This window comes from Lissotriton helveticus, chromosome 6 (assembly GCF_964261635.1).
Source record: "Lissotriton helveticus chromosome 6, aLisHel1.1, whole genome shotgun sequence".
Taxonomy (NCBI): domain Eukaryota; kingdom Metazoa; phylum Chordata; class Amphibia; order Caudata; family Salamandridae; genus Lissotriton; species Lissotriton helveticus.
The window spans coordinates 418,925,734-418,941,185 of NC_136067.1; the positions used below are offsets into that span (position 1 = coordinate 418,925,734).

General features: G+C 41.8%; 1 protein-coding gene across 11 annotated transcripts in view; it reads right to left on the reverse strand.

Moving 5' to 3' along the window:
• The window catches only part of DCDC2C (doublecortin domain containing 2C), a 5,988,712-nt gene that overhangs the window by 1,583,930 nt on the left and 4,389,330 nt on the right, over positions 1-15,452 (reverse strand). For all 11 annotated transcript variants that reach the window (XM_078647857.1, XM_078647853.1, XM_078647855.1 and 8 more), the window contains one exon: positions 9,350-9,535. In XM_078647857.1, coding sequence (XP_078503983.1) covers positions 9,350-9,535 — 186 coding nt within the window. The remainder of the gene's footprint in view (positions 1-9,349; positions 9,536-15,452) is intronic.

The window sequence follows — 15,452 nt, forward strand, 5'->3', positions numbered from 1 at the left end:
AATGTTACCGCTATGCAGGGGAACTGAGCGCAAATTATTAAATTAATAAGGCAAACGATACCAGGCGCTATGCGGGAGCACTGAGCATAAATGAATAAATTAAACAGAGCTAACGATACCAGGCGCTATCAGGCGCTATGCAGGAGCACTGAGTACAGAAGAGTGAATTCTTCAGTGCGAACGATACCAGGCGCTATAAATCTCTGAGGCACTTTCTGGACAGGCAGGGCTCGAGGGGGAGCGAGTGGGAGCGACCGCTGAGTGCAGGATCCAGACGGTCACACTAATACCAGTTACTACATATGCACTCACTCATTCCTTGGTCTACACACACATCCACTCATTTACCCATACAATCACTCATACATGCAGTTACTCATCAATACAACACTGTCATAAGCACTCATACACCTATACAGACACTCACACACCACCACTCATCCAGAGTTACTCACACAGCTGGTCAGTCATGCAAAAATCAATCTTACTTCCATTTACTGACCTATACAGTTATATACACATTACATCACTTATTCAAACAGAAACAAATGCATACTTACTCTCTTATACAATCACTGATACAAGTACACACTCATCCATACAGCCACTCTCACAATCACTGACTCTCACGTATAGTCATTTATATACTTTAACTTTCACATACACTGCCTTTTACATATGTAGTTACTTGGACATGTACCTTTGAGACATCCATTCACTCACCAACACACCCATACACACACTCACCCACCCATACAGCTGTTTCCACATGCACTCTTGAACCCATATACACAGTGAATCAACCACTCAAACATCTATGCACACAGTCAAATACCTCCCACCCACCGACACACACACTCAGGCACCCATACAACTACTCAGGCAACCAATCGATAACCCATATTGACACTCATGTAGTTACTGACCAACCCATGCAGCAGCTTATACAACAACAGACTAATGAAGACATTCACACAGTTTAGTCACTAACCAATGCAATCAGTAAGACACATGTAATCACTCACTTAAACAGTCAGTCAAGCCCCTATTAAATCTTCCATTCAGACACTTACACACCCACTCATTCTTCAATACACCTTGGCATAAATATAATACATATTTGAACTATAAAGAAAAGCACAGTCACTGGATGATGTCATCAGTGATGTCATTTGAGATGTCATCAGTGATGTCATCAGTGATGTCACTGACCATGTCATGAATGATGTAATAATTTAAAAAGAGGTCCATGCCCCGGCTGCTATATGCCATGTAGAACTACCCAGATCTGGTCTCAGCACGATACTTCAGAGAAATTGAGGGGTTGCAGAGAGAGTTGCTGTGGAAGGGGAGGCCCAGAATAGCACTTAATAAATTGGTCCTGAACTAATATAACGGAGGTATCAGCCTCCCTGATAATTGGAAATATTATTCGGCATCCCACCTGGCCACCATCAACCACTGCACCTATCTCTAGTCCGACAACCCAGCTTTTCCCATAGACAGGTGGCTTTTGCACAGCGGGAACTATAATAGAGCCTTGTATTCCAACCCCTGGAGGCTCTCCCTCACTGGCCCACCAAGCACTCTGTTCTCATTTGGCACTCTGTCAATAAAAGCTTAGGTTGTGACCGGAAGCTCACACTGGCGATGCCTTTGTGGGACTCTGAACAGTTAGGTAATCTTTGGTCCACAAAAGGCTTTGATAAATGGGACTTGATTGATATATCCCGCCTAGGAGAGAAGTGGTGGGAGGCAGTCGCCTCCCCCAAGGAGGTGGCAATCTTAGCACGTCTGCGTTTGGTCCAGCTCAAAATACTACACAGAACATACATCACTGGGCCACAATTAGTTCACATGGGGAGGAGGGAGGAGGGAGATTGCAGACGCAACTGTGGACACGTAGGCACCTTCATCCACATAATATGGGAATGTGATCAGAAATAAAACTATTGGCAATATATACATGAAGTGATGGAGGAAGTGCTTAACAAAAACATCCATCCAGAGGCTAAAAGGTGTCTCTTAAATATGAGGGGACCCACTGACTTAACAAGTATGGAGATGCTTTGGGCTACATTGGGGGCTATGGTGGACAAACTAGATATTGCACAGCAGTGGGGGGCAGCTTCTCCTCCAACTCTGGTGGCTTCCTGGAAGAGGAGTTTAGACTGGTGCATGTTTAGATAGAAGACTGTCTATGTTGCACGAGAATGCCCCAGAAAGTGGTCGCAGTGTGGTCTGGGTGGAATGACTATCAGGGAGGAATTTGTGTAGCCCCTGTACACTCCACAGAGGAGTAGCCATTGCCCCCTTAATAATGAATACTGTCTCACTGTAATGGCCATTGTGTCATATTCATAACAAATATGCTAATGCCGACTGGTATTTTTTTCATTTGTTTATACCCAATAAAAAGATTTTTTTTTTTAAATGAATGATGTAATATGTGACGTCATCAGCAGTGCATTGCGGGTGCATGAGTTATAGTTAGATGAACTAACTATAACCGGGACATTTATATGGTTTTGTATGAGAGAAAAGTCCAAATAACTATAATGTCCCTGAAACCTATGGTTTTTTTCAGTGAATTTCAAAGCTTTTTTAAATGCTACTTTCTAACTATAACGTGCCTGAAACCTATGGTTTTTTCAGTGAATATAAATATATTTTTATCTCTTGTAAATATAACTTGTGCCTAAGGTAACTATAACTCGCTTTCCCACCATGCACCAATTTCTCATCAATACTTGAATTGCAAATATTGCAGTGATATTATCAATGAGGTCAATGAAGATGTTATGAATGATATAACATGTGGGGTAATTAGCAGTACATGGCAAGGGTGTGAGTTATAGTTAGCTAAAGTCATAAGTTACAGTTACCAGAGCTGACTATAACTAGTCAAATTCAGTGGTTTTGTACATTTAAGGCTAGAAGTATGAAGCATTTTACTGGTAGCAAATGGCCATTTGCAGCTGACAAAATGCTTTTTGAAATGTATCAATCCTATTTTGCGAGTCAGTAGCCTATTACCAACTCGTAAAAGTAGGGGTTTGAGAGGCGCTATTAGAAAGGGGTGTGTTAACGGCGTCACTTCCTAATAGCAAGTTGCACTGGTATATAGGAATGTTTTGTGACTGGCAGTCGCAAAACATTCACAGTTACTACCAACTTGAAGGGGTCTTTCCCATTTGTGAATGAGGTTGCCATCAACATTTTTTCAGACCTACCCCGAAGAAATAAAAAGAAAACTTTTTATTATTATTTCTTTTAAACGCATCCAGTTGTTCTTTAAGGAAAATGGGGTGCATTTGAAATAAAAGGTGTTTTATTTAAACATCAGAAACAGACATAGTGGTCTGCTGGCCCCAGCAGGCCACCATCCCTGTGCTATTGCCCATTCCCAATGGAATAAAAATTACGACCTGTCTCATGAATACTGATAAGGCAGGTCCCTGTGACCCATTTGGGAATCGCTAATGTGTCTGATACACATTAATACATTTCATTTTGCGAGGATCTTATTGTGATTTGCAAAAAATCGCAAATAGAGACTGGCAATAATGGAAAGTTTGAACATGTGGCCCTTAATATGTTGCATTGTCCCTGAAATTCCCATCCAAACTATGACAATACTTTAACCTTTATTTTTTTCATTGTATTTCTATTTTTTTCTCAAATAAAATATTTTGTTACCATACATAAAGCCAACCACCCGTTGCGTATGGCCTTTGGATGTTTGTGGCAAGGGGTTGGACACAGGGCTTGGCCTATGGTCAGGCCCTACTGGCCAACTCTCCCCACAGTCAGCCAACCCCATGCTGTGAACAGTCATCGGGCATGCATTGTGTTGGGTTGGCTGCAGGGCATCCAACCCCCACAGGCAGTCAACGCACTCTGTCTTTGGTCATGTGCTGCATGGGATTGGCCGCCGGGCCTGGTTGTCCAAACTCATGCAGGCAGCCAAGGCTATGCACAGCAGGAAAAGGACCACATCATTTGACTGCTTCAAACCACACCTCCATCCTCTTGGGTCAAATTACATTTAAATGAGGAGGGGGAAGTGTGGCCACCCTCCCCAAGACTGAGTAGGCCTCAGGGACCCTATCCCCTTGGGCTGCATGTCATTAAAAAGGAGAGTGGGTCTACTCAGCCCCCTGAGCCTATTATGGCCCTGGGGACACCATCCTTTGGGTTCTGCCTTGACTTTAGGTAGGTGCCCACCAGGGCACCCACTGAGCAGCAAGTAGGGGCCCTCACATACTCCCTGCATAGTGCAGTAGCTGGCATATCTTCTGCTCGAAGGTAGCAGCTGTTGTTTGCACGCTTCTCTGGGCGTGAGCATTATCTGTTCTGTTTCCCTGGAAATCCTCCGCAGATTGGCAACAAAATTTAAAAAATATGTTTTAATCCCCAGCAGGGTCCTTCTGGGGGCAAACAGAGTGTTGGTACCCATTCTGTAGTTATAGTTAGGATTCCCAGAGATTGGCATTCTTCTGATTTGTACTTGCTAATAACTGTGCAACCATTTGACAAATCTCCACAAAACTTTGCCAAGCTATTGCTTTTCCTACATTTGCTAACAAAGCAACGTTTTGCAGGGATTCTATAGACTTTTAGACACACAGTATCCAAACAGCTGAACAGATTTTCAAAAAATTTGACAGCAATAGCTGACCTAACTACAACTGCACTTTGCAACCCCCACTGTATAATATCAAACAGCGGTGGTTGCACTGTGTAGTTATAGTTGACTTGGAGTTTCCTTAGGAAGAACGTTTATCTTCTAATAACTTTGGGGCCATTTGACAAACATGCAAAAACTCCACCTCAGTGCCTCCCAGTAAAGGTTTGGAGTGATACATTAAGAAGAGACCACAATAATGGGGTGTCCCAAAACAATGGTCTTTTCCATAGGAAAAGTTACTCTCTGATGCAGATACAGAAATAGCAGCAGAAAAAGCAGGTGAATAGAAGTGCATAAAATTTGGCAAAAAGTTGGAACTTTACTCAGAAAGTGCACTTTTCATTATTGGTGTAAATCTTGACAGGTGTTTTCAAGAAAATTGTGTTAAAAAAATGCTTGAGTGGTAATGAAGGTGTTAACAAGTTAGGTATATCTGGACACTAACCTTAACATCTATGACAAAAAGAAACCCCACATTGTGCTCATTTACAGCAGTTACCTCTGTAGGAAATATCTTCTGTTTTACATCTTTGAATCCATCAAGATGGCGATCAGGTGTACCATATTTTTGTTATAAAGATCTTTTTAACATGCTAGATCCTCCTTAAAAATCTGATGAAGCTGAAGTAGGACACTGGGAAATCAACAGAAGGATGTTGCTGAGGCTGGAAATATATATTAACTACAAAATGGCGTATGGACCCATGTACTAGGGAAAAGGTTACACAGATATCCCTACTGCAGAAATACAAACACGCCATCTTCCAAGCCAAATCCTGTTTCTTTACTGAAAAGATCCTATCAGCAGACAATCCATCTAGTATACTTTTCAAGGTCATAAAGGAGAACTCTGAGCCACCAGAGACATTGTTGCTGACCCACTCCCAAGATGCCTGTGATAGAGTAGCTACTTACTCTCAGGACAAGGTCCTCAAGACCTTCCAGGAGTTAAGACCTATGGAAATTGAACATCCTGAGGCCAAGGAGGTCACTCAGGGCAGAAGTATGTACTTATATCCTTGCCACAAATCATAGTCCAGCAACCGAAAATGTGGAGGAGATTACTCAGGACCGTGAGAAGCATGGTTCTCACAAATTACAGCTCAGTAAACAAAAGATCTCATAATGGGCTTTAACTTCATTGCACCATCAGAACCTTGTCTGCTCTCCATACTTAAACTGATCCCTGACCCTGTAGGTGCAAGGTATTCAACAGCTGTCTCCTATCCAGGAGTTATTCGGCTACCTGGAAGGAGGCTATTGTCTCACCACTCCTTAAAAAGCCTAATGCTGACCCCTCAGGGCTGAAAAGGGTCTGACCTTCGATGCTCAGGTCAACCATGGGGTCCGCACCTGTTTCTATATTATAAAAATCCTTTGTAAGGGTTCATCCCACCTGATCTGCATTAGTCCACCATCATTGCACTAATCACCTCCCTGCGTAATTACTGCAATGTTCTATACCTTAATATCAATGTGAACTCTCTTAACAAGCTTCAGGTTGTTCAGAATGCAACAGCCAGGTTGATCCTTAATATTCCAAAGCAACAATCAGCCAGAGAGGGGATTTGTGCCTTGCACTGCCTTTCCATTAGGAAACTCATCTCCTTCAAGGTCCTGAGCACGGTATACAAGGTCATGCATAGTAAAGGCTCACCGCAGTTGAAAACCATGTTCCAACAGTATACCTCCAGGAGAGTTCTATGATCCTCATCCCAGAAAAAATGTATCTCTCTAAGATAATGCAAGGCCAGATGGGGGGATGGCTCCATCTTGGTAGTGGCTGCAAAACTCTGGATCTCCCTGCCTTCCCTTATTTACAATGCAGAATAACTACAGGCTTTTCAAAGTTGCTGAAAACTTGGCTATTTTCATCTTAGTTGGCTGTCTTATGCTTCTGCCCACTCCTCCATTTACCTAGTCCCTTGGCACCTTTGGGTATAAGTGCACTTTATGAATGTTATCCTATCCTTATCCTATCCTAAAATAAACACCACATTTTGTTCATTTCTAACAGAAAGGCTTTCAGGTATACAGCTTTGATTCCATCAAGATGGTGTTCAAGATGTGCTACACTTTTGGCATAAGTACAGAATGTTCACACTCTATTAGTTGATTAGAACACTGATGAAGCTACAGTCGAACGATGGGCTGCTGATGGTTCTGGGAATACATATTTACTTAGCACAGAAACCTTTTTGCCTCACCTTGATGGGGACGATATTTAAGAATTCAATTAATTCTTGAGAACTTTCATTAACCTCTATGTAAAGGAGCGAAATAGTTGATGCGCAATGTGATGCACTGCTTATTTTACAACCCTGGACTCATGCCATATTTAATAATAGATGTACTTGTGCTTTTCTGGTCTGTTCATCAACGTATGGTTTGGTAATACCTTGTAGGTATGTCATACTGTAGTCCCTCTGTTGTGCCAAAGGTGTATCTGTATTACACATCTCATCATATGTGGGTGTTACATAAGGCCCCTTTTGAACATTTCTGACTGAGCTTTCTACGTGACCAGCTCTAGTATAAACCTGGAAAAACTACAATAAAAAAATTACCATATCCACATTGATATCCGTGATCATCCATCACATTAAATGAATAATTGTCATTACATTATTATTAGACATATGCTAAGGACCTAAATAAAGAGAACGAATGCCCTTAGAATACTTTGAATATAAAACAGTGCATTCCAAGACAGTTTTATAGGAAAAAAATAGTTAAACTATGTTCTAGAGTGGAGCCGATGTTTATATGTGCTCTGTCTGAGCTTCCAGAAATTCAAAGCAATAGAGCTCCTAAATTTAGACAGGTTTCTTGGATGAATCCCAAGTTTACCATTGGTAGCTTGACACTAGAAGCAAGCACTTCCTCAGATAAATTTCCATGTGGTGCATTAACAGAAAAGCCAAAACAACATTGGATTTAAGAAATGAATAAGTTAACATTCTAAGATCAACTAATTGTGGAAGAGTATAACTAAATAACTAAAAAAAATCAAATGATTAAAATAGGATGTACTGGTAGAGAGTTATAAAATATTAAAGAATCAATTAAAATTTCTCCTGTGAGTCTGTTGAGACCAGAAACTGAGCTATTGCCAAATAGGAATTATTGTATCTGTGGGGACACTGCAAATCCATTCCATTCCATTCACTCAAAAAATGTTGCTGTATTGTGCAGCTAGAACATCCAAACACAATTTCATGAAGGGGGCTGTGAAGCTTCCATAATCAACTACTACTAAAAACCAAAAACACAATATTAATTGATAAGCGCTGTTAACTTGGAGTTATGCATCCCCTAAGGCTGCTGAGCAATGCAGTGAGGCTAGAAGGATTGCAGTTTGTCTCAATCAACAATTTTAATTTTGCATGCAGAAGGTTCACCAAATGTTCAAAATGTTCTGCTAGGCAAGTATGGAAGCTGTGGCCAAGCACAGCTTTGTGAGGTCAGACAATTTCTTTTTTCAATCCTGCAATATTCTTCATATTAACTCTCAGAAGCTCAGAGTGGGAAAGTCCTGGAAAATGGAGCAACAGAGGTTGCATTTTTTACAAGTATGATTGGCATTTTGTTCGCTTTCTCCAAAAGTGAAACATTTGTACCTCCCACCTTTTTCAAACGCTGGTATTTCTTCTTCCATGTATCATGATCTGTGGTCCATGCTTGCTTTTGTATGCCGTGCAGTCACAGAGATGCTCACTTCGAACGTCAATGTTGCTTGACTCTTCTGAGGCTGAGATCATCCAGGGTGAAGGTTCTGCCGCAACCGTGGCACTATTTGAAACACTAAAGTGGTTTCAGAACTCAAGGTGCCACAGGAGTCTCTCAAAACTTGCTGTTGTGGCAGTCATCTTAAATCCACAGCATAAAAGTTCTCATGGTTTGGAGCATTCCTTGCTAGGCAAGTGTGATATTTTTTTTGCAGTTGGAATATTCATGCTTGGAGTTTGGTATTATTTGAACTTTCATTGAAAGTTGCCAAGGGCCTAGGTCTCTGAGCAGTATTCCAGGTAAATATTAATGACCAAGATTTCAGACTCTGATTTTTACTTTGTATAGGAGGAGTCCTTGAAAGAATTATCAAACCCAAAAAACTAGTGTCATCTTTTCCAGGACTACAAACAAAGTCTATTGCACGTGTACCCAGGAAGAGCTAGTGAAGCGTCTATACTGTACAGGCTTTAGTTATACACTTGAATCACATATGTATAACCTTATTGCTAGTAGAGGAAAAGTGAATATATATTGCAGGAAGTGCAAGTGTTCTGTTATTTTTGAGTATTTCCTTGAAGAGGATTAAAGGTTACCATGGAAATCCGGGATATCAAGATGTGCCACACTTTTAGCATAAGTACAGAATGTTCCCACTCTATTAGTTCATTAGAACACTGATGAAGCTACAGTCGAACAATGGGCAGCTGATGGTTCTGAAGTACATATTTACTTAGCACAGAAACCTTTTTGCCTCACCTTGATGAGGACGATATTTAGCAACTTAATTTATTGGAAATATGTCCTCATTTTCTAGAGAACCTTCATTAACCTCTATATAAAAATCAGGAGAGAAATAGTTGATGCGCAATGTGATGCACTGTTTCTTTTACAACACTGGACTCATGCCATATTTAATAATAGATGTACCTGTGCTTTTCCGGTCTGTTCATCAACGTCCGGTTTGGTAATACCTTGTAGGTATGTCATACTGTAGTCCCTCTGTTGTGCCAAAGGTGTGTCTGTATTACACATCTCATCATATGTGGGTGTTACATAAAGCCCCTTTTGAACATTTCTGACTGAGCTTTCTACGTGACTAGCTCTGGTATGAACCTGGAAAAATACAATAAAAACATTACCATATCCACATTGAAATCCGTGATCATCCATCACATTAAATGAATAATTGTCATTACATTATTGTTAAACATATGCTAAGGACCTAAATAAAGAGAACGAATGCCCTTAGAATACTTTGAATATAAAACAGTGCATTCCAAGACAGTTTTATAGGAAACAAAAAAATTAAACTATGTTCTAGAGTGGAGCCGATGTTGATATGTGCTCTGTCTGAGCTTCCAGAAATTCAAAGCAATAGAGCTCCTAAAATTAGACAGGTTTCTTGGATGAATCCCAAGTTTACCATTGGTAGCTTGACACAAGAAGCAAGCACTTCCTCAGAGACGGATCACTGACATAATATCGACGACACAAATATCGAGATACACAAATATCGAGTCAAAAATATCGATTGACAAAATATCGACTCCCTATCTTCAAACAGGTAAGTACCAAAATATCGACTCCAAAATATCGACTTACAAAAATATAGACTGTCAAAATATCGATTTTTTAAAATGTCTTAAAAGTAAGTTAAAACTAATATAGTAATAAATATATTTAATATAAACTTAGAAATAATTATTAAAAAAATATAATTTTAATAAATAATTTATATAATGAAAAAAATTATATCACCAAAAATTACACACACACACATATATATATATATATATATATATATATATATATATATATATATATATATATTACCTACTGGCGGTCGCCAGTAGGTATATATAGTTAGGATTTTTTCTCTATGGGTTTTTTGAAAATTCTATGTCTAATAACTTTGGCGTTTGTGGACGGAATTGGCTGAAATTTTCAGGAAAATGGCACATTTTGTTTCTGAGCAGCCCTTGAAAATTTGGGGGGGGTTCGTCAAGGGGGGGCCGAGAAAAAAGGGGGGTCCCAAAACGTGTTTTTAACATTGAGTTTTCCATAGGGCGGTTGGCCTCACTTTTAGCCCGAACGGCTGAATGGATTTGCACGAAACTTGGCAAAATTGTAGGGACTGGTAGCCCGATGTGCCTTTTGTAGGTCTCAATATATGTGCTCCAGTGGATTTTGAGAAATTAACGTTTAAAAAAAGATATATATCTGTAACAGCGGACCGGGCAGCGTCCTAGGACGCGTACTTTTCGCGCAACGGAGCTTTGTGAAGCGAAGCTGATTGGTTCTCCGGCGTCTGTCAACATTCCAAACAGTCCGTAGCGGCCGCCATCTTGTCTCTCGGTAGGATCGAGAGACAAGAGGAGGCCAAAGCGAAGGGGCAAATGACCATAAGGGGGAATAGTAGATCCTCGCTGACCCCCTAGGTTTGATGTGGAGGTTTTAAAAGGGCCCCGCGGGGCAAAAAAAAATAATAATAATAATAATCGAACACCTGAATGGATTTGCACGAAACTTGGCAAAATATTAGGGACTGGTAGCCCGATGTGCCTTTGCTAGGTCTCAATATATGTGCTCCAGTGGATTTTGAGAAATTAACGTTCAAAAAAAGATATATATCTGTAACAGCGCTCCGCTTCGCGTACTTTTCGCGTTACGGAGCTTTGCGAAGCTGATTGGTTCTCCGGCGTCTGTCAACATTCCAAACAGTCCGTAGCGGCCGCCATCTTGTCTCTCGGTAGGATTGAGAGACAAGAGGAGGCCAAAGCGAAGGGGGAAATGACCATAAGGGGTCATAGTAGATCCTTCCTGACCTCTTAGGTTTGATGTACCATTTTGCCAAGTTTGGTGTAATTCCGTTCAGCCATTCAGGCTGTAGACGTATGTAAATGTCCTATGGAAAATTGCATGGGGAAAACACATTTGAAAGTGTTGAAATTTAGAACCAATTAAAATGTTACTTTGGTTTTGTATTTGTGTGTGATGAAAGTTAATTGGTTATGTATATATGTCAAATGAGAGGAAACCACAGCCATTTTGTGATACTACTGTCTGAGGTACATTTGTGAGGAATTTTTGGTGGTGAATTTCTGGTGTTTGATTTACACAGTACTAACACTTCTGCTACTTTTAAAAAGGTGAGTTGTTAATTTGTAAGGGGAACTATGTTGTACACTTGAAGATAATTTGAAAAATGTTTTCTGTTATTTATTTGCAGTCCTTCTGTTATACTAAATAGTTGATGAAGTTAGTTTTATATTATGTATTACTAAAAACGATAAATGAAAGTGATTATTTTTTTCTGCAATTTACAGCAAGCAATTTCAAAATAAAATGGCTCACAATGAAGAGACCGTGGCAATTTCTTTTGAATTGTCCACTACATTGATTGAAATTGAGAGCACCAATAATGAAATATTGTCACAAGGAGGACATGACTTGTATGATTCCATTAGATTGATTGAAATGGACAGCACCAAGAATGAAATATTGTCACAAGGAGATGACTTGAATGATTCCACTACATTGATTGAAATTGAGAGCACCAATAATGAAATATTGTCACAAGGAGGAGATGGCTTGTATGATTCCATTAGATTGATTGAAATGGACAGGACCAATAATGAAATATTGTCACAAGGAGGAGATGACTTGAATGATTCCACTACATTGATTGAAATTGAGAGCACCAATAATGAAATATTGTCACGAGGAGATGACTTGAATGATTCCACTACATTGATTGAAATGGACAGCACCAATAATGAAATATTGTCAGAAGGAGGAGATGACTTGAATGATTTTTTTGATCAATCTCTTGATGGCGAATTTATCGAGTGTTTGGAGACCATAGAGTTACAAGAATCATCATTGCAGACTTTTAATGAGGAGATTCCAGATGAGATGATTGAAGAGGAAATTACTGATGAGGACATGTTACTAGTTGTTTCAAATTTAGAAAATTTTGAAGAATAAATTTATATTTAGAAATCAAAAATTGTTTGAGACATTATTTATTTTTATTTTTAATTTATGAGGTTGTAGCGAAGTGATTGTAGTATAAAATGAGACTTATAGTATAGAGTGCAACATTTTTATGTTACATGGTAAGTTTACTCATATTTACTTCCCTTCTGCCACTATATTATCTCCAATGTGTATTTGACATGTCTTCTTCATCTCCGGCCTCCTTTCTCTCACTGTGTGTCTCCGATGCATCTTATCGCTGGTATTTTGTGTAATTACAGAAGAGAGTAAAATAAAATAGTTCGGAACGTGAAAAGGGGGCAAAGTAGAGTACTCCTCACCCCCTAGGCCTTTTTAGGCGGTCCCAAAAGGATCAGTTTCTGCTTTCCTGAGAGATTATGGTATGAGTTCCATATACCACAATAACTTGCATTACAACATGCAAGATATCTATCTCCTATTACCAACTTTTGGAGATATTCGCGCTAAGCGCGAATATCTCCAAAAAGTAACACCTGCCCTGAGCAGTTCTTAGCCATGTTATCCAATGGGAGGTGGATAACATGGCTAAGAGTATTAGCTCGGTAATGCATGAATATCGATATTCATGCATTGCGGCCGTTTATTATCGCATTTGCGATAAACCTTGATAATAGTAAGGTTTATCTTCGATAATTTCTGACGATGCTTAGTGGTAAAAAATTGGTTGGTAAGCATCGTTAGCGATAAATATCGCTTAACTTTGGTAATATGCCCCAACGTCTGTTAACGTTCGATTCGAAGGAAATGAGGAAGTGTTGAAAAACATTGTCTGCGCCATCTTGCCTTTTTTGAAATGCCACACTTTTGTCGTGCACGGCAGCCATTTTAGATGTCTTGACCAGACCCACTCTCTGCACGCTGTCGATTCGTAGCATGGCTCCTCACCCTCGCAAGCATCTTCCCCAGGCACTGGTCACCCCCGCTCTCTGTCTTATGCATGGGCAATAAACCTCCCCCCATCTGCGCTGCTCTTCCCTGAGAATCACACTGTGCCCGCCCGACACCTCCCTTTCGCCCTATTCACTACCGCACCCTGTGACACTCCTCTTCCTCTGTGTCCGATTGTCCAGGCTATCAGCTAGCCCTGCAGATGTAGTTTATGGCCCCAGCTGTAAAGAATCACCCCTCTTCAAAGGAGTTATAGTAGATCAAGGCCCACACCCGATGAGATCCGTCACACCACACGTGTTCCTACTATCTGAAAACTATCCTGTATTGTGATTGGGGAGGGGACCGAGCCTGAAGCGGAAGATTCCAGGAATGACTCTTTGTACATCAAAGTTTTTACAATTATGTGTCACATAAAAAATATATAGCACTCCAACAAAGTAGTAGGAATATAAAACTTTAATAACATATAAATATATACAACAAAACAAAAACAGTAATAGATTTATTGAAATTGACAGCACCAATAATGAAATATTCTTGTCAGTAGCGGTCTGTTGTGCGAATAGTTCCAAGGCAGCAGAACGCGCTGAAATCTGGATGTCACGAAGGTGATGTCTAGCAAGTTGCCGCCCAGCAAATAACGGCGTGGGGCGCCGCGGGGGTGAGTGAGTCCAGTAGGCACCACAGCTATTCTTACCGGCATTGCAGAATTACTGCTGGGGACAATGCCTGTGCTGGAGCAGGGTCACAGCAGAAACAAAAAGGATTCTGTTGAAGATGTTGTTGGTTTTCAATTTGAAAACAGTTCTGGTGTCAACTGCTATGCTAATGTAGTGGTTAATGTTTTGTTTTCTCTAGAAAATGTAAAAGAGGGGGAGGCAGTCCAAAGTTCCGTTAAAAGGGCAAAGGAAAGGATCGGTGGTTTGAACTATCAGTCAAAAAGGGGAGGGGGTGCAACAATTTTTCCTACCGGGTCACACTGTGCTTTCACCGGAAGTGAGGTCTGCAGGATTCTAGTAATTCAAAGTGAGGCTGGCGCCGACGTCCCGCGGATACAGTTTCGTCACTCCACGGGTGATCATGGCAGTCATTCCCCATCGGGGGTGGGAGACTCCCGCGGCTCCTCTAGAATCTTCAAGGTCGTGGAGGACTACGGTGGTGGAGTCAACCAGTGACCGGGCCATTTCTTTATGCTGGGCCCGCTCTTGCCAGGTCGACCGCCATTTTGAGAGTTCGGTAGCTACTGGCGATCGCGGGGTCAAATGAACGGACGGGCTCCACCCTGCCGGGCGAGACGTTGCAGCATGGCCACAGTGGAAGAACTCTTTTCCGGGCGCCTGGACCGCTGAGGGTGCAGCTGGGAAGCCTACACTGGGGAGGCGGGAGAGGCCTGTTCGCACCGTCTCTCCCTCCCAGTGCACCCCACGGCGTCTCGCTTGAGATTTGTTATGGCCGGACCAGGCGATGAGGACGAGGGGGGGGTCGGAGGCATGTGCAAGACATCCCCCCCCAGTGTTGTCGCAGCCATTATAAAAGAAAGAAGTGTCCCGTCCGTCTTCGGGCCGGGCTTCCGGTGGATGTCGGCCGGACGCCCCTGGCTCTGGCCCCATGAACGGGTTTCTTGGTTTATCGGCTGCAGCCGGATTCCGTCGGCCTCGGCCCCCCGACCGTTGGTGGCCGGACCGGAAGAGCATGTGGCGGGACTACCTGCAACTCTCAAGGGCCACCGCGGCCGGACTGGGAGAGAGAGGGGAGGGTCGAGGAGACATTCCCCCCCCCCTGCAACTGTTCAGCGTTGTAAAGGCAATCCCCTGGCCGGGTCCCGTTGGTCTCGGCCTCTCCTCCGGCTACACCCTACGTTAGGATCTCCTGGCCGAGGCGTGGCAGCAGGACCTGCCTTATATGGGCTGCTCCCGGCTGGGCGTAGCCGGAACCCTGCCCCACCTTGGAAGTTTCCAGAGTGGGGGCGGATGTTCTACTGACTTGCATTTTCCCTAGTCTATCGATTTTTTTGGCGTGGCAGGCGGTGGGACAGCGAGGGGTGATTTGGTTTCTCTTACTGTTTTTCTGGTCTCTCACCACTGGCATATTTTAACGTTTTCTTGTTTCTAGGACATTA